Raw genomic sequence first — 26,099 nt, 5'->3', positions numbered from 1 at the left:
AATAAAAGTTTTCATTAAAGAAACCCATATTTCCAGCTTTTTAAAATGATTAAGTGCTCAGAAAGATTCATTTGACTAGTAAACTATCCCTTGCCTTTGCATTTCTGTATTTCATTTTATTTTATTCACTTTTAAGAAAGGTAGTGTTGAGGGCTTCCCTGGTGGCGCAGTGGTTAAGAACCCGCCTGCCAATGCAGGGGACACGGGTTCGCGCCCTGGTCTGGGAAGATCCCACTATGCTGCGGAGCAACTAAGCCTGTGTGCCACAACTACTGAGCCTGCACTCTAGAGCCCGTGAGCCACAACTACTGAGCCCATGTGCCACAACTACTGAAGCCTGCGTGCCTAGAGCCCATGCTCCACAACAAGAGAAGCCACTGCAAGAGAAGCCTGCACACCACAGTGAAGAGTAACCCCCGCTTGCTGCAACTAGAGAAAGCCCGCTCGCAGCAACGAAGACCCAAAGCCGCCAAAAATAAATAAATAAAAATTAAAAAAAAAGAAAGGTAGTGTTACCAAACTCATCAGGTTGTATGTACTAAATATGTACAGCTTTTTACATGTCAATCGTACTTCATATAAGTAGTTTTGAAAAAGAAGGAAAGGTAGTGTGAGCATGTCATGTGCATTTTGATTTTAAAAGTAAAACAATGTCTTAAAAAACAACAGATTTTTCAAATACTGTCCTTTTTTTAAACATCTTTATTGAGATATAATTTATATCCCATGCAATTCATCCATGTAAAGTGAACTATTCAGTGACTTTTAGTATATTCATAGCATTGTGTAACCATTACTGTAATCAATTTAGAACATTTTCATTACCCTAAAAAGAACTCTTCACCTCTTAGCCCCTGTCATCTTTCAATCCTTCCATCTTCCCAGCCAACTAATCTACTTTCTGTCTCTATAAATCTGTTACTTTTAAAAGGAGAATCATTATCATTAATAAATGATATAAATAAAAGTTTAGCAAAACAGGTATTTTAAAAATTACTTGTAATCTTAATATTCTACTAAGTTAGTTTTCCTATATGGGCTCTTTTTACTTTGTGTATGGAATTAAATACTTAGTACATCTTCCTTTTCTATGTAAAAAACCATATGGATCCTGTTATTCATTACAATTTCTTTTGAATTCTGGAAAGTTAATAAGTAAGTGGCATCCCTGAAAGAATCTTTCCAAATCTCTAGTACCCTATATTGAATGTAATTGAGAATATACTAATTATTAATTACTTTTATTAATTATTAGTAATAATTACTTAGAATAACACATCATGGTTTTTTAACATATATATATATATATATATATATATATATATATATATATAGCTATTCTTCTTCAGATTCTTTTCCCATATAGGTTATTACAGACTACTGAATAGAGTTTCCTGTGTTATACAGTAGGTCCTTGTTGATTATCTGTTTTATATATAGCAGTGTGTATATGTTAATCCCAAACTCCTAATTTATCCTCCCCTACCCCACATTTCTCCTTTGGTAGCTATAAATTTGTTTTCTATTTCTGTGCATCTGTTTCTATTTTATAAATAAGTTCATTTGTATCATTTTTTAGATTCCACATATAAATGATATCATATGATATTTGTCTTTCTCTGTCTGATTTACTTCACTTCATATGATAATCTCAAGGTCCATCCATGTTGCTGCAAATGGCATTTTGTTGGGATAATAAAGAGCATTCATATAGCAAGTGATTGCATTCTGGTCTGCTCCAGGTGTAGCTTAGGGATTTTTAATCCACCCCAGCCATGAAATCCTCTCTTCAAAAGACCTGCTGGGGCTTCCCTGGTGGCGCAGTGGTTGGGAGTCCGCCTGCCGATGCAGGGGACACGGGTTCGTGCCCCGGTCTGGGAGGATCCCACGTGCCGCGGAGCGGCTGGTCCCGTGAGCCATGGCTGCTGGGCCTGCGCATCCGGAGCCTGTGCTCCGCAGCGGGAGAGGCCACAGCAGTGAGAGGCCCGCATACCGCAAAAAAAAAAAAAAAAAAAAGACCTGCTGCTTCTGGCTGGTGTCTGCCTGCTGGGCTCTGCTCTGCTTCCTCTTTCTTGCCCCTCCTTTCTCAGAGGCAGCCCAGATCCTCCTGGGTGCTTCCTGGCACAGTCTGTAAAGAGCTGAGCTATCATTTGGAAATATTGGCCTTTCCCGTCTTTATAGTTGTTGTGAATTAGCAGCAATTTCTTAATTCAATAAAGTGTTCTTACTTCATTTTTTACCTATTGTGAGTCTGTAAAATAAGGTTTGCTAACTAGATAAATGTGGTACTATGTGTGTGTGAGTGTTTAAACTACCTAAGGTAATAAATTGTTTTCATTACTGTAGAAGCATTCATTGTAAAAATAGCAGCAATTCAAAGAATTGTTCCTCTGTTTCAGCTGGTTCCCTGAAGCCCTCTGTATGATGCTTTATTGGGTTAGTTGTGATATAAAAATGAAACAAATGGGATATTATGTTCTTATAGTAATAATATCTAATTTAGACCTTTAAGTAATTCTGAGTGTTCCTCTTAGTAATCACTCCAAATGAGCAAGATTTAATAATACTCCATAATTTAAAGTTACAGCTTTATTTTAATGTTCATACATTTCAACAGAAAGGCATTTAATTCCTTCTAAAAATAGGTCAGGTAAAAACTTTTAAGAACACTAATATGTTATTACCCCTGGCTTGATATTTTGCTTTTCTTGCTCTCTTTCGTAGAGAGCAAAATGTCTAGGCACAGAAATAGCTGTAAAATGGAAATAAGGGCAAAGTTTGACATACTCAGAAAATATACAGTTTCATTTGGCTATAGGGGAAGAAAAAAAAGCCCTCTAAGTATATTCGTGGCTGAATAAACTCAGCTCTAAAATTGTCCACATATGAGCTGAGGATTGACTTTTGAATCAGGTCCATAGGAAATACAGGAAAAAATACAATAGATGTAAGCCCTGTTTGTTTGGATCCAGAATTTATAGAAAATAAATTTTAATCTAAGGAACAAATAGAAGCCAAGTCAAGTTCGTGACTTTTAACGTAGCGAGGTATCTGTTCTCTGCTAACATAACAAAACGTTGTTTTGAAATTCCTGTGTTCTAACTTCAGAGGATCAATACATCTTTCTTCCAGGAAGGTAATTTAGTAGAATTTCATTCAGTGTTGTGAGTATATATGATGGCAGTTGCTTAAAACTGAAGATGTATATTTATTTTTGATGTGTCGACAACTTGCTGGTGGCAGCGGCAATGCGTAGTTCATTTCTCTGATAACGCTTCTCATCAACCACGTGTATCCAGTTGGATTTCACTTCTGTCACTTCATGCCACTGCATGTGTATTTTCTTTTCCATGCTTTGTTTTTATAAGACCGAGAATATTTTTTTCAAAAGAAAACTTGTAAAAACTTGTAGATGTAACCAAAAAAATGAATGGGAAGGTGAAAATAAGTTGTATTTGGACAGAAATTATAATTTACTTTATAGTCCACATAATCTTTGCAGATGTCTTACTTTATACTACAGTTTTTAAACATTTTCTCCTTATTTTGAGAACCCTTTTCCTACTTCACTATTATAAGCAAAATAAAAGATAGTTTTGAATGAAAAGAGCATTTTCATGAGAATATCAGCATAGCACAGAGTAAGTAGTGTCTTGATCTTTAATTAGATGAGAATATTTTGACTGCCAATCTCAGTTTAGAAAATCACAAAGCCCATTAATGAAAACAGTTAGTTGGTGGTGTAACTCTGTAAGGTATGTTAGAAGTATTAGAACAAAAAACACTTTGAGCTTCTGTAGAGTTTTTGTTATTCAAAGTAATGTAGGTGTTTAAATTTTCAAGTTATAAAAAAATGTCTGTTAATGTTTGGCAGATCTTATCATAATGCTTTGGTATTTAGGCTGCAGGTTATTTTTCTTATATGAAATATAACTTTCAGACTGTTACTGCAGTGATCATTCCTCTCCTATGTTGAAAGGAATCCAGAATTTCAACCCTTGTAAAATCTCCAATCATGTTTTCACGTCTTGTATACTGTATAATTAACAGACAAAATAAAAGCAGGTTTGTATAAATTAGTAATATTTTAAGAGTAAAACTGCAAAAAAAAAGAAAATGTAATTATGTTATTTGTTTTATGAATTTTTTTTCCTTTTTTATTTTTCCCTTTTAAAAAAAAACAGGGTTATTTTGGAATTCAGCTTCCTTCAATACTGAGGCTTCATACCTTCATTTTCCTACTTTCCACGGAGAACTTAGTGCAGACGTGTCTTTCTTTTTTAAGACAACAGCTTCATCTGGGGTATTTTTAGAGAACCTGGGGATTACTGATTTTATACGGATAGAGCTACGCTGTAAGTCTTCTTTTCCTTAGAAGTCTATGGGATTCTATTTAGGAATAAATTCTTTAACTAATTTTTAAAGTACTGTGTTTCTACTTTATCAGCTGAATCTTTTCATTGTGTCCTTTTGAAAAAAACTATGATATTAAGATAGCGTTTTTGCAAGAGAATTATTTGATATTTAACATATATAATAATTTGGGGAAATTATTAGTCTTCTCTAGAACTAACTTAAGTTTTTTAAATTCAAAAAATTAAAAATTTTTAAAAATCCAAATTCTCAGTTAATTTCAAAATTACTTAATTAAATCAACCAGCTGTATTGTTTTGATATCCTCTTAGACTGCTATTAGTATTTTGACATCAAATGCATATTGCATGCTTTTGGAATTAAATAAACTTTGAATCACTGTCAAAATTATTTTTATATAAAATGCCAGATGCTATTTAGTTTTCTTGCCCTGGCTAAATAGCTTCCGTTTTTATCACCATGAAAAATTAACTCTGGTGATGAATTTCTTAGAATCCATCTTTTCCCCAAAATACAAATGTATTTTACTGTCTCATTCCACCTCTATTCTGTGCCGACATCAATGGTTCCTTCCATAGAGTTCAAACCATTGTCTTCATGTTTAGTGACCGTTGATGCTATGGTGCTATTCCTGAGTGTATTGAAGACTCAGCTCTCCACCACAGGGACTAACGTGAACAATCTTCATTGTCTGACACTTCCAGCTCCTGCAGTCGTGACATTTTCATTCGATGTGGGGAATGGGCCTTTTGAAATCTCGGTGCAGTCACCCACGCACTTCAGCGACAACCAGTGGCACCATGTTAGGGTTGAGAGGAACACGAAAGAGGCATCTGTTCAAGTGGATCAGCTCTCACCAAGGACACAGCCTGCTCCGGCTGATGGGCATGTCCTCCTACAGCTCAACAGTCAGCTCTTTGTGGGTAAGTCCTGCTTTTAGGCAGTTTGTCTTTAATTGCATGATGTAAGTGCAGAGATGGGCCAAAATAACACCAACTATAAGATAATAATAACACCACCACCAAATCACCATTTATTGAGAACCTATGTTCCAGGCTGCACCAGGTGTTTTATTACTTCCTCGTAACCAGCCTGTGAAATGGGTATTATCCCTGTTTTACAGATGCGGTAACTGAGTTTCAGGGAGCTGAAATGACCTGTCTTCAGAAATCCACCTACTAAATGAAATTCAAATTTGTGTTTGACTGATTCCTAAACCTGCATTCTTTTATTCCATTCCCATTTTATTGAGATATAATTGACATACAGCACTGTATAAATTTAACAAAAACAACATTCTTATTATTACAGATTATGTGACTTGTTTCAGTTTTTCTTTAATATTAATATCTTTAATATAATATTGGAAATGTTTACCTCTTTTCCCCAGGAAGTGGAAAAACCCTCCTTGTAAATCTAGCTGATGCCAACCAGTGACCCCTGTGTAAAACAGACCAATAGCGGGGCAAAAAAAAAAAAAACAAAAACACAAGCAAACTGTGTAGGATCCATGATTTGACCAGTTTCACCAGTTCTTCTGGTGTCCCTTATTTTCCCTGTTTTTCTCATGTCTTGTGACCACCTACTTCATATATATATCCAAACGTTGTTCCTTTATTTTCTAAATACATTCACTTGGTATTTTAGAGACTTGATAGCAGAATCGTTCTGGGTGTGTTTGTTTTATTTTACATCTCTGCTAATTACTTAACAGAACTTATCGACCATGAAGTTCAAGGAATTATGTCTTGATCACTTTTCATACATTTTAGTGCAAATGAGGACACAGCAACGCTGTCAAGCAGGATAAATTGTAAATTATCAGAAGTTATATTTCAAACACTTGTAAGAGTTATGTTTTAGGACAAAATTATCATCAGATCCCCATTACATCTTCTCTTGCTTAACAGCCTTGTTTTATTCTCTCTCACTGAAAAGGATGAATCTTATTTAAGGGTATGGAAATCATAAAGAAATCATAAAAAGAAATACATAACTTTTCTTTTAATAATGTGCTAGGAGCTCAGTCAGGAAATTGACATAGATATTTTTTGAGTTACAAAAAATAAGAGATGACCACAACAAAAGGTATGGCAATTTCAAATCTGTCAGGATCTAGGAAATAGCCTTACTATTCTTAGAAATTGAGAAGGCTGAAACAGTCCTCGAATTTTTCAGTGAAATCTGCTGCAGTTTGCCTGTGCATGACCTTTCATTCTTTGTATGAATTTTAACTTCATAGAAATGGAGTCACTATATATTTTGTCTGATGGGAATCCTAGCCTTAATTTGGTGTCAGGTAGTTATAATGAATAGAAGTACTATTATGACACACAACTGTGTGTTCGAACAGACTTGAGTCTTTTGCCATCAGTCATGTGTTATAATTTTTTAAAAATCTAAGAGATTTCATCTTTATGAGGCAGTTGGTTAGGCTTTTAACATTCCTATGTGTGTTAAATTCAAGGATGATTGTGTTACTTGAAAGTTTTAAAAACTGAAATCTTTCTTATGTTTAAGTCAAAGTTGTTGAAAATTAAAAAGGAAAGGCAGGGCCTCCCTGGTGGCGCAGTGGTTGAGAGTCCGCCTGCCGATGCAGGGGATACGGGTTCGTGCCCCGGTCTGGGAGGATCCCATATGCCGCGGAGCGGCTGGGCCCGTGAGCCATGGCCGCTGGGCCTGCGCATCCGGAGCCTGTGCTCCGCAACGGGAGAGACCACAACGGTGAGAGGCCCGCATACCGCAAAAAGAAAAAAAAAAAAAAAAAAAAAAAGGAAAGGCAGAAAGAAAGATCTCTGAAAAAAAAGTTACATCTATTAATAAAAATCTCTTTATACAGTTCCCTCCTTCCTACTCATAGGTAACAGTAAATTGAAGTGGTTAATGTGATAATATTAAAGATGGACTCATGTTAAAAAAAAAAAAAAAAAAAGGCTTGCAGCCTTAGGTAGAGGCACATTGTTGGCTGTCAAGAGGCCACATAAGGGTCGTTTTCATCTTCACCTCTACTTGAAGAGTGAACCACTCTTAGGAAAGGGCCCCAACCAAGCTAATAGAACAATACATACAAGACAAAATAGTAATTTGTCGGGCTTCCCTGGTGGCGCAGTGGTTGCGAGTCCGCCTGCTGAGGCAGGGGACACGGGTTCGTGCCCCGGTCTGGGAAGATCCCACATGCCGCAGAGCGGCTGGGCCCGTGAGCCATGGCTGCTGAGCCTGTGCGTCCAGAGCCTGTGCTCCAGAACGGGAGAGGCCACAACAGTGAGAGGCCCACATATCGCAAAAAAAAAAAAAAGTAATTTGTCAATTTACAACATTACTATCAAACAAATCAGCATGTTTTTATTATTTCTAGATGAAAATACCTTTCCCCTGTAGGAAGATTCAATAGAATTTAAATTATAATTAAAAGGTTATACTGAATTAGCATAAAGTGGGTGAAAAGTAGTAAAAAACTAGTAATAATTACAGCTAGTTTAATGTAGCACTACCGAGACCAAAAGTAGTTCTCTGCCTTCATTAAGAGTATGTTTCAGTGGAAGAGACAAGAGGTAGCCAATAAAAGAGTAAAAACTAAGACAGAATAAAAAAACAATATGTATATAAATATATATAAAAACAATTTACAGGGCTTCCCTGGTGGCGCAGTGGTTGAGAGTCCGCCTGCCGATGCAGGGGACGCGGGTTCGTGCCCTGGTCTGGGAAGATCCCACATGCCGTGGAGTGGCTGGGCCCGTGAGCCATGGCCGCTGAGCCTGCGCATCCGGAGCCTGTGCTCCACAACGGGAGAGGCCACAACAGTGAGAGGCCCGCGTACCACAAAAAAAAAAAAAAATTTACATATGCACACACAGGCATGCATACACACATATGTCTGTGTGTGTGTGTATGTATATCAAGTTTCAGATAATGATAAATACAATAAAGTAAAAAGTAAAGTAAGGCATCAGGCAACAGTTTGGTTTGGGGGGCTTCTATGTCAAGTAGGGTGTTCATGGAAGTCCTCTCTGAGGACCTTACATTGGAACAGAGGCCAGATGAAGCAGAAGAGGGAACCCTGGGGATATCCGAAGGAAGAGAGTTCCAGGCGGTGGGAATGAGCTTCTCGGGAGTTAAGGAGTAAGTCGTGGTGTCTGAGGAGAGAATTGGTGTGAGAGGAGGATGGTGCAAAGGCCATGGTGAGGAATTTGGATTTTGTTCTAAAGGATCAGACGAGGGGCATGGTCTAATTTACGTTTTCCACGTTCTCTCTTACTCCTGTGAGGAAAATGGTTGGAAGGAAAGGGTAGGAGCAGGCCACGGCATTAGTCCCCATGAGAGACCGTGGTGGCACGGGCTAAAGGGGAAATGGTGATAAAGAGAGTGGGGACATAGTTTACATGGAGATGCACACCACTTGCTAGGGAGTCAGTTATCGCTATTAGTGTTTCATTATTTTTACTCCTGCTAATATCCTTCGGCAAGGTCTTTGCGTTACATCATTTCTCAGTCTTTAATTTCACCTGAAGTTAACTTTTCTTGTTTTCTTCCTTAATCCTAACTTGTAGCATGATTAAAGCTGTTCCCTGGTCCCATATATACAATACAGACCACACTCGTGCCAGGCTGGAAAAGACCCCTGGTTTTTCTTCATAGTCCAGAGAAAATATCCCACCTCCTTCAATGAGGTTCCACCCGCCCCATAATCACACTCTCACCAGGAAATCTGGCTGCTTTGTTCATATGTTCTGTGCCAGCGTGTCAGATGTAGAAGGACATTGTCTTAGAAACTGTTTGCCCATGTATTAATACCTTCAAAGTGTTGGAGTTAAGTCTGCTCTCAGAGCCAGTGATCCTTGGGTGACTGGCTCCGCTTTAATCCAGTATAATTGATTTTCTGGTTAAAATTTTAAAGGGCAGTTTCATTTCCCTTACTTACAGGTTCGAGAGTTTAATTTGTAGTTCACCCATCCATATTAAAAAATAATTATGACTGACCAGTATTTTCAACCGTGCATAACGACTATCATTTGTATTTGGGTATCAGGACAAATGAATGAGATATATATAACTGCAAAGAGTAAGTCTACAGTTTTCAGCATCACTTTTTTTCCCTAATAAAAATGTTTAAATTCAGACACATCATGATGATGATGATGTTTTAAATTATGTGGAAACACAGTTTTTATAAATACAGGGCAAAACTGAAAGACCAAGTTAGTATCAGTCTGTCAAAGTTAGATTATGTTATTACCCCAGCATTTAGCAGCTTTTACCAAAAATTCACCTTCTTGTTTGTAAACAAATACAGCACAAAACATTAAACCTGTTGTGGAATATTTCAAATACTAAATGAAGTTATTTTATAGTACTACAAATATGAAACAGTAGAAATTTCGATAATGTAGAAATTTGTTTGTTTGAGATACTATCTTTAACACTTTTACCTACAAGTAGAATGTTGCAGATTCTTGAATATATGTTAATTTTGAATTAAGTTATTTTCTCCAGCTCCCTGTGCTACCATAGCCAGGCCTATGTTGATGATATTTGTCGATGTTACTTTTTTTTGAGATTAGAGTTTTGGGCAGTCACTCAGAAGTGGCTGCTGCAATAGGATAACATGAAAGAATCCAGTGTATTTTTCTCCATTGCTTGCTTCACTCTCTCCCCTAAAGACCAGTCATAAAGTGTGTTCACATCTCAGAGTAAAACTCTGAGGCCAGACTAATGCTTTAACTTCTGAGCAAAATCAGTAAAAATAAATAGAAAGCATGACTAAAAACGTGCTTCAGCTGGGCAACAATTATATGGCAACTGAAATAGGAATAAGGAAATGATAGGTAGTTTTGGAGATTCAACTAGTGTTAGTCTACACCACAGAATTATAACAGAAGGACTTTAACAATCCCTGCAGTTCCCAATATTGGCACAACTATCTTCAACTAATCTAAACTGTAGGATGGCATGTGAAGTGAAGGAGTAATAAAATAATGAACAAAAATCCTTGTATGAAAAAGTTAACATTAATGTAGTGTGATAGTCAGATGAGAAACAATAGCAACAATGCAATGAACACCTTCCCTTCCCCCAAATAATCTCAACCATTACGTTGCTTTTCAGTGTAAAAATGATGATTCCCCTCCTATTTGTAGCCCATCTTTCTCTATTCTTGTTCTAAATTATGGCACTGGGTCTTTACCAACCTTTTCACGTTCTCTCACTTTGTCCTTTTTTGTATGTGTGTGATTTATGACATGTCTTAGTTAAATAGTCCTATTCAGAGGTGCTATCCCCTACCTTAAAAAAGAAGCTTAGCAACGTGATGCTGATTGGTGTAATTAACATATGCCCTTGACCTTGTAAACACTGAGGACTCAATGTTGAGAGTCACTGCTGTGATTTTACACCCACAGACATGCTCCAACCACGGAAATGAGGCAGAGGAAAGAATCAATCATTTCTTTAAGCTGAATGGTGACAGTGGTCATTTTCTGTTTTGGCTTGTAAACTCAGCATTTTTCTCAGAAGCGTCTTAAATTAGCCTTGAATTGATTTTCATTCAACCAGCTCTAAAATTTTTGTTTGCAGCCTAAATTTTTCACTGACAGGTTTTTAAATGGGGCAAACTTCATCTCGACACTTTGGGACCAGAGCCTGGAGGAGAAGTAAGGACTCCTGACGTAGACTCACGAGTCATTTGCTTTGCATTTGAACTGCATCAAATCTACAAATATTTATTAAGTATCAAGAGCAAACAATCTCTAAATGCCATACTCAGAGGTTAATGCTGAACGCTAAGCATATTGAAGCTCTGAAAGCTGGTTTTCAACCTAGTTACACACTCATATGGCCTGGGGAGCTTTGGGGACACTGGCAGTGCCAGTACAAAGATATTTATTTACTGGTGATGGGCATTTGGGTACTTTCAAAGTTGCATATTACAAACACATCGTTGTGCTGGTCTTTTGGTGAACATATGCTTGTATATCTGTGGGGTGTGTACGTGGGATGGAGTTATTGGGTCACAGGAATGAGTGTATGCCAAGCATCAGGAGACTCTACCGAATCTCTGTTGGCCATTTGGGCAGCGTCCTTTATGAAGTGGCTGTTCAGATCTCTTGCCTGTTTTCTACAGGGTTGTCCTCTTTCAAAAACAAATTGTAGAATTCTTTATATATTTTGGATGAGTCCCTTTTAGGTAAATTCACTACAGCTATTTTCCTTTCTCTCTGTGGATTGCATTTTCACGTTTGTTACTGGTGTCTTTTGACGAGCAGAAGTTCTTAATTAGAATATATTCTAGATTTTTTTTCTTTTTGCTTTCGGTTTGTTTTTGATAGGCTAAAATAGAGTTACAGGAAGAGAATGCCAAACAACTTTATGTTTGAATAATGTTTATTACAGACTAATTTTCTTTTGTAGTCGTAAGTATGTTCGCTCATTACCAAAGTGCAGTACAATAAAAGTCACATTTCTCTTTAATGTAATCATATCATTATTTCAATTATTTTCTTCTCCCCTCCTTGAGATGTCTTTTTCATGATTAGCCAAAGAAGCTCCCAGTGTACTTTTCTGTGTCTAGCGAGCAAATCTGAGTGACTGTTGACTAAAATCAGAATTCAGATGGGATCTCTTGAAATCAGAGAATATGACTAATACCACCAACATTCATTTCTTTGAAATAGACCTTAGTATGGTCAAACCAGACAGTGCTGTGGCCTTAAGTCTGAGTAGACCCATTTTTCCCTGCTGCCACTACCACTGGGACGTGTGCTCACCACTGACTCTGGTTCAGGGAAAAGTGACGGAATTTTCTGCCTGTGACACGGTTGCTTACACCACCTGCCTCTTTCAACCATGATCGTTCTTTAAACGTGAGGGAGAACAGTCCTCCTCTTCCCAGCCCACCCAGGGCTTTGCTCAGTGAGGAACATTCCATGGCAAAAGTATAGCTGGGCTTCCAGGCTCACAGCTTTCTACACTAACTGATAGCATCATTGCCGCAAGGCTGCGTCTTCCCCAGACCTAGGGGATGGCTGGGAAGGACAGGACTGAAGGTCCAACGCGTGATGTACAGAGGACCGCTTTTCCCGTCAGTCCCCTGACTTGGTCGTGGCCCAGCCCTCATGCCCAGTCACTTCCCTGCCCCCAGGTGACCCATGATCAGGACCTTCCCTGCCTTTCTCTGCACAGCACCCTGGTCAGAGAGCACCCCTGTACTCTGACAAGCTTCTGTAACTTTGGATTTTAAAGAGAAGTGTGGGGATCTTGATTTCTTTTTTCCTCTAAGGCCCCTGGGCAAATTACACAGTTGTTGCCAGTTAATCCTCAATAATATTCAAGCACAGCACATAAATAATTTGCCATTAAAAAATGAAAGGTCATACTTACCTGGCAGGGGAGATACCATGATCACGAAGGTGGTTTTCCCAGGGCGAGGCTTATCCATTGCACTCCGGATGTGCTGACCCCTGCGATTTCCCCAAATGTGGGAAACTCAACTGCATAATTTGTGGTAGTAGGGGACTGCGTTCGCGCTCTATGTTTTAAATCTAATTAAAAAAATTAAAAAAAAAGAAAAAAAAAAAATGAAAGGTCTTCCTGCCACAAGAGTAGTGGAAAATTGGCATAGGAAAGAGCCAGCATCTGTCACTTAGTCCAACTTCCTGAGAGTGTGGAATGTGATAAAGGGGTTGGGCTCAGTCTCTACTGAGCACCTTGTGCACTTATTTAGGTGCCGTATCCCAATACTGTTATGTAAGGGCACAGATTCAGTTATATTCATCCACATAGAAACGTTGGGTATTTGTTTCACAGAATACTCAGTGTTTGTGAAGTTACGGAATCCATTATATCTGATATAATATGGCAGGTAAATTGATAGAAAATTAATTGGAAGACAATTCCAAACACAGTAACTCAGCAGAAACATCCAGAATCAATTAATCAAACTGCAACTCATTTTAATTGGACATACTCTAACCTGGAAAAGTCATTGGAATCTTTAACTAAGCTTTCAAGCCCAATCCTATTTACATTAGTCATGTTTTCCTGAACAGTTACATCTTAAAATAAAAGGTTATTAACTTGAAACCCGATGGTAAAGTAAAAATCCTCAATACATGTGTGCTACAAATGTTTATATCTAATTAGACATTACATTTTTTTTTTGGTAATTTAAAAATGTAGTTTAAAACTGTTTGATTAGGCAAGGATTAACTCTTTAAAAGTACGGAATGGGGCCTCCCTGGTGGCGCAGTGGTTGAGAGTCCGCCTGCCGATGCAGGGGATACGGGTTCATGCCCCGGTCTGGGAGGATCCCATATGCCGCGGAGCGGCTGGGCCCGTGAGCCATGGCCGCTGAGCCTGTGCGTCCGGAGCCTGTGCTCCTCAACGGGAGAGGCCACAACGGTGAGAGGCCCGCGTACAGCAAAGAAAAAAAAAAAAAAAGTACGGAATGAAGAAGTCCTGTTTACAAAACTGTTGATTTTTGTCTCACTATTACGAATGCTATTTAGGCATGTATTTCACATGTCTACATGTGTATTTTCAGCTGTTAATATCCCCATCCTCTGACCTTCCTCACCACGGGGTATCTATTTCTGCCACTGACATCACGTTGTGCTGACATCTCTCTGTCTAAATACATTACTAGACTGTGAGATCTCTGAGACCACGGTTAGTTGCATATAACTCTGTACCTCCAACGTCAGTGTCCAGCAAAGAGCTGCTAAATAAAGCTTGCAGAACTGAAATGCCATTCAAACCAAAAGTGATCTGAGGAGAAGAAAATGGAAGTTTTCTTCTTTGACCATATTCTTATATGGAGAGGAAAGGGGCGTCCTTGTAGCAAAAGGCCAACTGTAGGTTTTAGTCTTAACTCTGCCTCTGACTAAATGTGTTTATTCTAAAATTTTTCAGCTATGCCCATAGGCTAGTCCCTGGACTTTTCTATGCCTCTGGTTCCTCATCATCTGAAACAAAACAGCAGAAAACAAACAAGAATGAATGAATTGGAACCAGTGAAAATGGATTATTCAGTTGTTGGACTCTGGGTTATTTAGTTATTATTATGTCACTGGTAGACTGAGACAAACCCCTAAATCAGAGAGACTGTAGATGTTTCAGAGTGACAAATGCATAACAGGCCATGATTTAATGTTACTGTGTACTATCAACTCTACACTGTGATTTAAAATACTGTAACACAAAGTCAATGAAATACACCAGGAATACACCTCTAATCCAGATTTCACAGCATCTGGCCCTCCTCCAAAGAGTGCCTGGGCCAAAGCTAAAACCAAGGCTTCAGGCTGCTTTCCTTTCCCAGGAAAGAAAACTCTAGCAAGGATGCCGAAAGAATCTCTGTCACAGACTTGACTGAGCCCTAGACTTTCTTACTGAGTTGAGTTAGCAGCAGCTTTGATGTGGAAGGAAGAGAAAAGATGTCCTCAAGGTAAGGGGAGAAGAGAGACTTCAAGGATGGCAGGAGATTGAGTAAATGTAGGAGGGATGAAAGAGTTGTGTCAGCAATTCTGAAACTCTGGGATAAAAGCAGCTCCTTCTCTTCCTTGCCCACATAAACTGGAATTGTAAGATGTCTGGCTCCATACCATACTTCATCTGGATTTATAAATAGAAAATATGACCCACACCCTTAAGACTTTCATATTCTTCATTGAAGAGGCACAAATTGTGTCAACTGAAGCCATTTGAATACATATTTAAATACAGTCATTTGAAATATATGACTAAATAGCATTAGTACCATGAGTTCAGAATTCTCAGAAATTCTTTTATTGTCCTCTTCATGGTGTTTCATTATCCAAAAACATAGAATTCATTTATTCAGAAATATTCATTGAGTTTTATCGACAGTCTCAGTCCCAGGGATCCAAACATCCCTATAAGGAAAGGCTGTATCTCTCTTCAACTTTTGAAGCTCCAAGCTCCCATCTCCTACTCCTAAGGTACAGTCGGTTTAGTGAATGAGTGTGTTAATTATTTATTAACAGTAAATTCATTGAGAATTAATAATTATCAATATTAATTGATAATTAGTTATAATTATACATAGTTATTGCACAGCTATTATGTGTCAGGCACTGTTCTTTGTTCTGGGAATATAGTGTGATTGAAACAGCCCTTATTGAATGTGTATTCTGATGGAGATACATTGATAATATACAAGGAACACTGTACAAAAGTAAAGCTTGCTAGATGATGACAAAGACGTACTTATTTAGGGTCTTTCTGGCCAAATTTTGGTTCTGAAATACCAAAAAATAAACCAAAACCAAAAAACCTGTTTAATCTCTGAGAATAGGAGACCTTAGGTAAATGAGGCTAGATTAGGAACTAGCCAAATGAAGTGGGGGGGGGGCAGGTAGGGAGAGTTAACACATTCTGGGAAGAGAGGACAGATACAGAGCAGGTATAGGATCCTGGAGGTGAGGCAGCATCGTCTGTTCAAAGAGGAAGCTCCTTTTGAGAGGCCCCAAGACCACCTAACTGCCTCTGGGTAAACAGCCCAGATTATTTAGGTGAGGACACTATTTTCCTACTTCAAATTCTGAGCATTAATTTATGGTATTCCTGGGCACCAACGTATGTGCAAGTGCACCCAGAGCTTACATTCCCATTAAGATAGTGCTTTAAGTGACTGTCTGAATCAGGTTCACCTGTGTGCTTGTTGACTGTTTAGATTCACAGCCTTTTTTTCTGGTCCCCACAATCAGTATTTCTTGGGACAAGCCCCTGACCCTGTATTTTAAGAAGGCTTTCCGTGTAGTACTCATATTCCTTAACGTTTGAGAACCTCTGCCTTAGAATAGCGGGGTCTGATTCTACCCAAACACTGTAAACTTCTTCAAGGGTGACTTGGTAAATACATGTTGTTACATATTATTCAATAAATGTTACACCACTGTGTGTCCTCATTAATCCCCTTTCCCGATTTCGTTGAGAATCTTTAACAATGAACACTGGTCCAACACTTAGAAAAAATTCACTGGGAAATATGCTTGACAGAAACAAATACTCTGGTGCTCAATCTGATGCTGTGTGTTTTTGATGAAAAGATAACAACCAAAAGATCACATCAACGCACTGTCAAGTTAGAAAAACTCAAGGATTCCTTTCATAGTTCTCACTAAATTAAAACCGTCCCGGCATCAGGATCAGGTTTCAGTGTGAAGGACGAACCACACTTACCCACACATATATGCTTATTTAAAATTGCAAGAAAAAGATTAGTTTCTACATAAGAATATCAATGCGTATCACTGTTATTTCAAGTTCTTTAAAATAAAGAGACTGATTAAAAAAATCTCCAATTTAAAGTTTAATAAAACTCCTTTAGAAAACAAATCTATAACAAATTCAACCTTTGGGGAAAAATGAATCAATGTTTTATCTTTTATCTTTTTGAATTCTTCTACTATTTTGTCACAAATCGTGCTTCTAAAAGTATATTGGCTCTTCAGACTCCATTGGTTCTCTGTTAAGGCCATGATTCTGGCCGCCCTCCGTGAGGCCTCAGTTTTGTGTGGTCTTAAAATCCTGAACAAAACACCTAGGAACGTGTTTGCATTTGCAGTATTTCCCTTTTAGGTGGAACAGCCACCCGACAGAGGGGCTTTCTGGGATGCATTCGGTCTCTGCAGTTGAACGGAATGGCCCTGGACCTGGAAAAAAGAGCCAAGGTGACTCCCGGAGTGGAACCGGGCTGCAGAGGGCACTGCAGCAGCTACGGGAGGTTGTGCCACAACGGTGGGAAGTGCAGGGAAAAGCCCAGCGGGTTCTCCTGTGACTGCACCTCCTCTGCATACGCAGGGCCGTTCTGCTCAGACGGTGAGTGTGACGCGGGTGCCCCAGCAGCAAGACAATCCAACGTGAATAAAACCTCCTGCAGTTCTTTTTCTCTGTAGCTATTTGAAACAAAAGTATTTCCATTTCTGAATTCTTTTTGGCAAATTGCCTATTTTATGCCAATGACATTTCATTACTTAAATATTTGCCGTGGTTCTTTGAACGCTGTGTTTATAGATGGTAAACCCTCTAATAGTCGCCTCTAGGTGTTGTAGAGTGTTGGCTGCTCCGTCTGCTCTTTTCTATCTACAGCTAATGCTCTTAAGTAATATGGGTGTCAACAACCAGTTCCCTGGGCAGTTCTCATTTTTCAAATCATTAAAAGCATTATTGTTATTTTTGAAGATGGTCAGCAATGCAAAGACATTTAGGAAGCTTTGTTGTTTTACCAAACCAATATTATTTCCAGGAATATAAATAACGTTTCCATTCAGTATTGATGTGTAACAAAATAGAGATACTCGGTCGTTTTGCCCTGTGAAATGCCGACTGTCTGTTGGTGAAGTGAAACAGTGGACTCTTTTTCAGCTGGTCTTGTTCACTGATCCGTGTCGTGGAAGAAGGAACGAACTGAATGTAGTACTCAGCGCTCTGAACAGACTTCCATGAATAGACAAACGTTTGCTTAGTTCCTCATAGAAAAATGTCAACCAGTTTAATTCAGTTGCTTTATTTAAGTGTTTCTGGGCTACTGAACCTTTACCCGAAGGAGGCTAACGAAAATTGGCTGCAAGTTGAAGCAGTCCCTGATTTGCAATGAAAGCATTTGAGATTATTTAATGGAAAGTTGGCCAAAGTACACTCTCCAAGTCATCTGCTTTTTATCAGGAATAAGTTATCGTTTGAAATCAACCTGTGGTAATCAATCACTGCTGCTACCATTCTATGCTTCTCACGTTTAAAGTTAGAACTAAGACCTATGTCTTTACATCCTAATGTCTTTGTAAGAGGATGTCTTTATTTCCTGAATCTAAATGATTTCCAGTTCATCTTGCTAAGTGTAATCGGGAATATTATTCTGCATCCACATGTTATGTAGTATCTAAAACGTGTATCTATAGATAGTAAAAATAATAAACAGGCAAAAAACCTAAAGCTCTGAGGGAGTGGAGATGTTGCTGATTATCCGTGAGCATCATCTGAAGCTCACGTTCAACAACTGCCCTGTATAGTAATGGAGGAAAGCAGAGTTCTGGGATCCCGAGCTAGTTACCTCTCCCACCACCTTCGTCACTTTTATACAAATATATTTGGTGTGTGTGTGTGTGTGTGTGTGTGTGTGTGTTTATGTGCGAATCTCGTGTAAGTAAAATGATTTTTAAAAGTTTAGATGGTTATTTTTTTAATTTAAAAAGTATCAGTATAACTGAGACAACATCCTTCTTACATTTTTTAATGTAAAATGTGCATATCATTTCAGAGATTTCTGCCTATTTTGGAGCTGGCTCATCTGTGATTTACAATTTTCAAGAAAATTACTCCCTAAGTAAAAATTCCAGCTCCCACGCGGCTTCATTTCACGGTGACATGAGGCTAAGCAGAGAAACCATCAAGTTTAGCTTTCGCACCACACGGACCCCGAGCTTGCTGCTCTACGTCAACTCCTTTTATAAAGAATACCTTTCAGTTATCATTGCCAAAAATGGTGAGTGCTGTTCAGAGGAGAGAAAACTGGGTCAGAACATTAGGTCAGGAACAATGTGGATCCTTCTCATGCTCCCGCTTCTCAAACTACAAACAGGAAAAAAAGTGTGCCTGTCCTGTGTATTCAGTTTTGTGTTTTCAGTACTGTCCTATCAACTTAATCTAAAAGGACTATTTAAAATACTTAAAATGCCTTTATGGCTTTATAATTTTGGTAATTTAACACAATCAGTGTGAATTTTTAATTTATGTAGCTAAAATATTTATTATATTTTATCATTGCTAGGATCACTTTACTATTCCATGTATCAGTATCAGTTTTGTGGTTCATTTTGAAATAAGATGCCTATTTGTACATAACAAGTAATTTCCTTTGAATCAAAGTAGAGAAGTTTTGAGAGAATGTTAACAAGCTAGCATTATGTATAAGAAAACGTCCACAAAATAATCTGTTGGTTCTGATTTTCGGCAATAAAGTAGTCACGGGAAATGCTAGTACATTGATGCAGGGTAATGGTATGTGGCTTAGGATGTGTGTGCTACAGAAAACCACTTACTGTAATTGTTCTCTTCCCTTTATCTGGATTAGAGATAAAAATTTTATGAGTAAATCCTCTGGGTGAGGAAAACAAACGAACATACAATCATGTGAATATATCATTTCAACCAGATCAAATATGGCCCAAGGGCACTGAACACCAAAATAAAAATAATATTGTTCAATAAATATATTTCTCCTCACTGTATACATTTTGAGCTTGAAGCTTATCTATATAAATTAAGACATTTTCTCTGTTAAACTGGAAGATATCCTGTGAAGTAAATTTATTGACATCTATGCCGGCAATTAAGTGAGTAGTGTTTGCTTATAATAATTCCATTCATCAGTTGCATTTCAGAAATGGTAGATATATTTTTTTTGAAAGATGAGATTATAGAAACAATGTTATTGCAATATTCCACAGTAGTTTGGCACTTCATAATATACTAAATCTTATTTTTTTAAGTTAGAGGCTAGTACAGAGATTTGCAAATGCTTAATCACATATTTGACAAATTAAAATTTTGCAGGAAAGAGCCTGCTTATTCACAGCATATTTGCTCTTGATTTTGAAAATAGTGCAATTTCACATGGAAACTGACTTCTAGGGATTATGAGGAAAGTGTACATCCAAATGAACTACTGTGAATTTTCCCCCAGAAATTAATAAATATCAAAAAAGGACTCGAGGGCCTCCCTGGTGGCGCAGTGGTTGAGAGTCCGCCTGCCGATGCAGGGGATACGGGTTCGTGCCCCGGTCTGGGAGGATCCCATATGCCGCGGAGCGGCTGGGCCCGTGAGCCGTGGCCGCTGGGCCTGCGCGTCCGGAGCCTGTGCTCCGCAACAGGAGAGGCCGCAGCAGTGAGAGGCCCGCATACCGCAAAAAAAAAAAAAAAAAAAAGGACTCGAGTTTTTTTAAGTAGTTTTTAAAATACAATTTTAACTAAAATATAACTTTTCCCCCCTACTTTAGGAAGTTTGCAGATCAGGTACAAGCTAAATAGACATCAAGAACCCGATGTTGTTAACTTTGATTTCAAAAACATGGCTGATGGGCAGCTTCACCACATAAAGATTAACAGAGAAGAAGCAGTGGTCTTTGTGGAGGTAATAGAGAAAATGCAACAGAAGCAATGGTTAAAATTATGCTCCCCAGCAAGAAGGACCTACAGCAGAAATTGGATAATGGATAGATTAAACAAAGACATCCTTTCGGTTGCTGCACTTGCATAGATCATAGACCATCAGACGTGTACAGTTTTTTTAAGCAATAAGATTCTGTCCAAAATATTATTAACATTTGATACTTAAAATTGCCAAACTTTCCCATTTGTTTTGTTTTACTCAGGAGGGAAATACTTTCTAGTTTAGCGTAATATGCTATTGGTAGGACCATTGCTACTCTAATGAAACCAGTTTACTTCAGATGGGTGTACATGCAACCATAATTCTAGCATAGAAATTAATGATTGCAATATCAGAATAAATTTTAAAATGATGTGAATTACTGCAGAGAAAGTTGAGTTATTCACTCTACCAGCTTTTGAAGAAAAGCACTAATGTTTCAGCCCTCTAGATAGAGGAAAATTTCTTAGTTGAATGACTCAAGTGAAAATACCCAGCTAAGTAAAAATATCAAGATGAGAATAGCTTGTATCTTTTTGTTGGTTTTCCCCATTTTGGCTTTCTTATACAGTGGAGAAAAATAAAGTGATATAAGGGGATAGAAGGTGGGGTGCACTGGTATCTGAGGGTGCATAGAATCGTTTAGAAAGTAATATTCACCTGTATAAATGGCTAACTCTTTAAACTTTGTTTTCCTAAACCTTTGGGGCCATATTAACTATTGCCTATTTTATCATTTTCTTTTGTCTTCCTTTGCCTCCTGTCCTCTTCTCAACAACGGCATCCGTTTGGATGTTTGCATCTCATGTAACAATTTTATAGATTGACGAGAAAGTGAGGAGACAAGTCCACCTTGCATCAGGTACAGAACTCAGTGCGGTCAGATCCCTTGTACTGGGCAGGATTCTAGGTAAGTAAAAGGAATGGCCTTTCGTCTAATCATGATGCATAAACATGGACCAGAAGAGTCATGAGACACACACACACACACACACACATGCCACATGCAAGTTCATGCCAAAAGAAATCTCTTGCGTAATTTCATTTCTGAAGTGAATGATAATCAAGGCAGAAGCTGTACTTTCTCAGGGGTATATGTAATTGTGAGTAGGGACGTTTTGCAAGATGAGCAAGCATGCTACTTTGATAGTAATGCCACTCTGGCGTGTGCCATGCGTCATCCAGCATAATGAAACACGGTATTGCCCTCACACTTCAAGAATAACAAATAAAAGTAGAAATAACAGACTGTGTATCAGTCAGCTGCCAAATATATAAACCATTATCTAATGATAAAACTAGGATTAGATCTAAAAGAAAATGGAGGAGGAAGCAATTGCTTTTCTGCTGCTTAGTGAATATGCTTTAGGTTGTGACCTGGATCCTGTTTGCCTTGTTGAGATGCAGTGGCCAGCCACTCCTGCTAGAACCCAATGACTTATAACCCAGTGTCTATCTAAATGCCTTATAATTCTTATTTCTATCCACTAGTTACTTCTGATAATAGAACTGAAGTAGAAACATTCTCTTGCCATTTTAACATCAAAATATGTGCTCTTTTTTTAATAATTGCCAGCAAGGACTAAACGGAAAGTGGGGCAGTACATTTTAAAAGAGATTTTCTTTTTAGTTATAAAAGTGGGGGTGGGAGGCTGTCTGTAGTCTGGTTTTCATTCCTAGTTTGATATTTGACACTAACCTCGAATATTTTGTCCAAGATAATAAATGGAATCTTTTATTTTTTTGACCTTTTCAGTTACTTATACCTTGATATATCATTTCTTGCATTCCCTGTACATAATCTCAGAATCTTAAGAATGTTTGATCAAACCTATGGGTGAATGATCAAAATATTGGCCCTTGAGAAGGTTAATAGTTAAGTTTGTAAATATTTATAGGCTTTCTAGTACTATGATAAGCACCAGTATTGTACGCTCTTATTCTCCAAACAAGCAGGGGAAATATCAATTGCCTTGTTCTTCCAGTATGCTATAGTGGAGATAAAAAATATGTGCAAAGTACTACTTAGATATTTGGAAGCTTGGAATATCCCAAGTGAGTTTCATAGTATAAGTTACATAAATTCAGCTACAGTAATTAAAAAATCAGATAATTATAACAAATCCCGATTTCAAGAGCTCCTCAGTCTAGCAAGGTCTGAGATGAGGCATTTTACATAAAAATGTAAAATGCAAGATAGAAAATTCTAACAATTATGCATGATGTTGATAAAATCATATTTTTGAAGAAATAACATCTTCAAATTTAATGCCAGAGTTGCTGATGAAAATATTTTGTGTGAATAGAAATAAGTCAAACATATTATAAAAGAATTGGGAAACTGATCTGTATTTTATGAGGAGGATTGTATTAATCAAACAGTAGAATAATAGCATTCATTATATAAATATTTGTTTCCCTTTTTATAATGAATATCGCAGATTAATAAGGAATTAAAGATGTTAATGTTTTCATTCAAGAACAGAGTGTTATTAAAATGCATATCACTCATGCTGAAAATTAAGATTAAAGTTCAAAAGTAAGAATTTATTTGGTACGTGCCCAAGGTGTGGATCTTGACCAAGGACTAATATTACATTCAAATCATTTGTAATTCAAAGGAGACTAATAATTTATGGTCATATGGTGTGGTATATGAATTTACAACAAAATGTTATGTACTATATTATTATATTGTAGTATGTGTATTAATTTATAGCAAAACTGATGCTAAAATGGAACTAGTAGTTTTCCAGAGAGTTATTCAATCTTGAAGCTTCTTATTATGTTAGTCAGGGTCCTCCAAGAAGCCATTGCCAAGACAAAATTAACCATGTGAGGATTTTATTAAGGGGACATTTGTGAAAGAGAATGTGGGGAGAGAGCTTGCCAAGACTGGGAGAGACATCAGATGCCATGCAGCTCTGCCTTCAAGTGAAGGAGAGAGGGAGGGAAAGTTAGACAGAAGCGTCCTAGACTTCTATGCAGTCAACAAAGGTTAAACAGTCTTTGGGGAGCCCATGAGTCTGTCATCCATCAGAGGAGTCCCATGTTTCCAAAGGATGGGTCTGCCTTAGAGTCCCTGCTATGATCAGCTGTTGGCTGGGAACAGCCCATGGGAAGCACGGCACTGGCCCAAGTATGAGGATGGATTTCAGAGCCCAGCAGCTGGGGCCCTTGGCCAATTCCTCTCATCTAGTTGGAGGTCTGCAAGGCACATTCTCATGTGCCCACACTTATCAACTATGTTTTTCATTTTTGTAAGTCTGTTTGGCTCCCTTGTTCATTTAGCACATACTTTGTGATCACCTGTTGTGTACACAGAGAATGCCACTCAGCAAGGCAGACACTGCATCTGCCCTCACAGAATTTATGGTTAGTGGGCATACAGATAATCATTATACAAAATGTTCCTGTGTATCTAATTGAGTATAATGTACCCTATGTTGCTTGGGATAAAATAGTTCCAAATTATCCTCCAAATTAAAAAATTAAAATACTGTGGGAATTCCCTGGCGGTCCAGTGGTCAGGACTCAGCACTTTCACTGCCGGGCCCCGGGTTCAATCCCTGGTCAGGGAACTAAGATCCCGCAAGCCGGGCAGCACAGCCAAAAAAAAAAAAAAAATTAAATACTTGTTTCGTTTTATACTTTCTGAATATTTCTTTTAAGGGAGCAGAAAAAAACATTGACCAATTTTTTTTGGAGTTATAATTTGCCTATTTTCAACCAAAAACTTAAGGATATGACCATCCACTGCCATTTTAGATGGAAACCCAGAAATAAAGGAAATTCTTCCCCTCTTTCACTTTTCTCCAATACTCATTTCTTAAACTTAGGAAGAATCATTGGAATAATTTTGGATTACTGTCACTATTAATCAACATTACTAGCAGATGTTGATAAGGAGGGTAAATTTTAGAAATAATATCAAGCTGTACTATGATGACATGGGAACCATCTCTAACTCCCTACTGCACTTGAAATATTTAAAGACTCAATAACTTTGGTATTAATAGTCATTAGTAGTTAAGAGCCGGGGTGAGATGATCCAGCTGTTTGCCAAGCAGCTCAATTTAGATACTCCTGTATTCAATAAAGTACATTAAATTTGCTTTTCATATTTAAAATTCACTATAGAATTAAACTCTGGATTCTGTATCTGGATACTTTTATATGTTAGAATAGTTTTATGATTTATTTGAGTAGAAGCTGGATGATTATTTTCACTCATCCTGAGTAGTAGCTTTTGTATATTAGAGGTGATTGATGACCAGTGAGGATCATTTCTCTCTTCTGAGGCCACAGAGCCAGGGAGTACACTCAGATTACTGCAGTGGAGGTTCAGCCCAGATGTAAATAAAGTCTGTAGTCAGCTAGGAAAGGACATCTACTCAGTCTCCGATGAAGAGCTTTGAGAACAATCTCAATGTGTCAGGAACCGTTCATGTAAAACTCACTTAAGAGCCCTGACGTGAGGAAAAAACATGAGCCAGGTAACCTAAGGGCACTGCAATTTTGTAAATATATTGTGAAACATCTCTTACGATAATGGAGGTGTTATTTTAAAAGCACATTTTAAAAGAGATGTATAGTTTAGAGCAAGAAAAGTAAGGAATCTACTTAAAATCATTTTTTTGTATTCATCAGCTTGACTATTTTAATAATTAAAATGTCACAGACCATCTTCAGTACTTAGCATGACTTCATCCTTGTGGCGGCTTTAATCATTTCCAGACAGTCAGCTACATCATTTTGAATTGGCCATACCTAGAAACTTAGAAACAGCTCTTCTCCTCATCCTGATGCCCCAGCATCGATCAGAAGTGTCATGTTCCAAAAGCAAAGAGCACTCATGACGCTGAAACATCTTATCTGGTATTAGTTATGGAACACATGGTAAGGTAGACAGTGGGATTTTGTCAGACGCACATATAATCATGACTACACGCTCCAGGTGGGATGTGCAAGTGTACGCCTTTGACAAGGATGTCACCTGCATCGCTTTCACTTGGCCGTCAAACATCGTAAAACAGAGCTCAACTTACACTGCAAAAAATACTAAATGATAAAAGCCGAAGTCACAAATCCCAAATTATATATTTATCAGCTGCCACAATCTAGAAGCCTTCATACAATGATAAAACTCAAATAATTTCTAAAATAAAAAGGAGAAAGCACTTGTTTCTTTCTTTAATTACTGACATGCTTTAAAATGTACCTGTACCAAGAATAAGTGAAAAATAAAGCCATGATCAGGGACTTACATTATTGTGTGCGTGAATTTATTAAAGACCAGGCATTGATGGATGAGAGAGAGAGGATGGGATTGACAGGAGGTACGGATACAGGACCTTTGGGGTGGAGAGAGGGCACAGACACAGCGAAGAGATACTGGACCGGCTAGCCTAATGATGGTCTATAGCACTAGTGAGAAGAAAGACAGTGAACTGTGGATTCTGCTCGTGTTGACCGTTAAGTATAAAAGAGGGTTAGAGATGGTTTCCATGTCATCAGAGTAAGATATTGTTACCTATAAATTATCCTCCTTGCTTGATAGCTG

The 26,099-nt window shown here is 38.0% G+C and overlaps 1 protein-coding gene across 7 annotated transcripts in view; it reads left to right on the top strand.

Annotated features, from left to right (window-relative positions):
- CNTNAP4 (contactin associated protein family member 4) overlaps positions 1–26,099 on the top strand; it is a gene marked incomplete at both ends in the record, with an annotated part of 261,961 nt that overhangs the window by 224,279 nt on the left and 11,583 nt on the right. For 6 of the 7 annotated variants that reach the window (XM_082608081.1, XM_082608082.1, XM_082608084.1 and 3 more), the window contains 6 exons: positions 4,185–4,355; positions 5,079–5,297; positions 16,969–17,208; positions 18,647–18,871; positions 20,385–20,518; positions 21,359–21,446. In XM_082608081.1, coding sequence (XP_082464207.1) covers positions 4,185–4,355; positions 5,079–5,297; positions 16,969–17,208; positions 18,647–18,871; positions 20,385–20,518; positions 21,359–21,446 — 1,077 coding nt within the window. The remainder of the gene's footprint in view (positions 1–4,184; positions 4,356–5,078; positions 5,298–16,968; positions 17,209–18,646; positions 18,872–20,384; positions 20,519–21,358; positions 21,447–26,099) is intronic. The other variant, XM_082608085.1, reaches the window with a different exon arrangement.

This window comes from Mesoplodon mirus (assembly GCF_964341445.2).
Source record: "Mesoplodon mirus genome assembly, chromosome: 19".
NCBI classification, from domain to species: domain Eukaryota; kingdom Metazoa; phylum Chordata; class Mammalia; order Artiodactyla; family Ziphiidae; genus Mesoplodon; species Mesoplodon mirus.
This window is presented reverse-complemented; position numbering and strand designations above follow the sequence as displayed.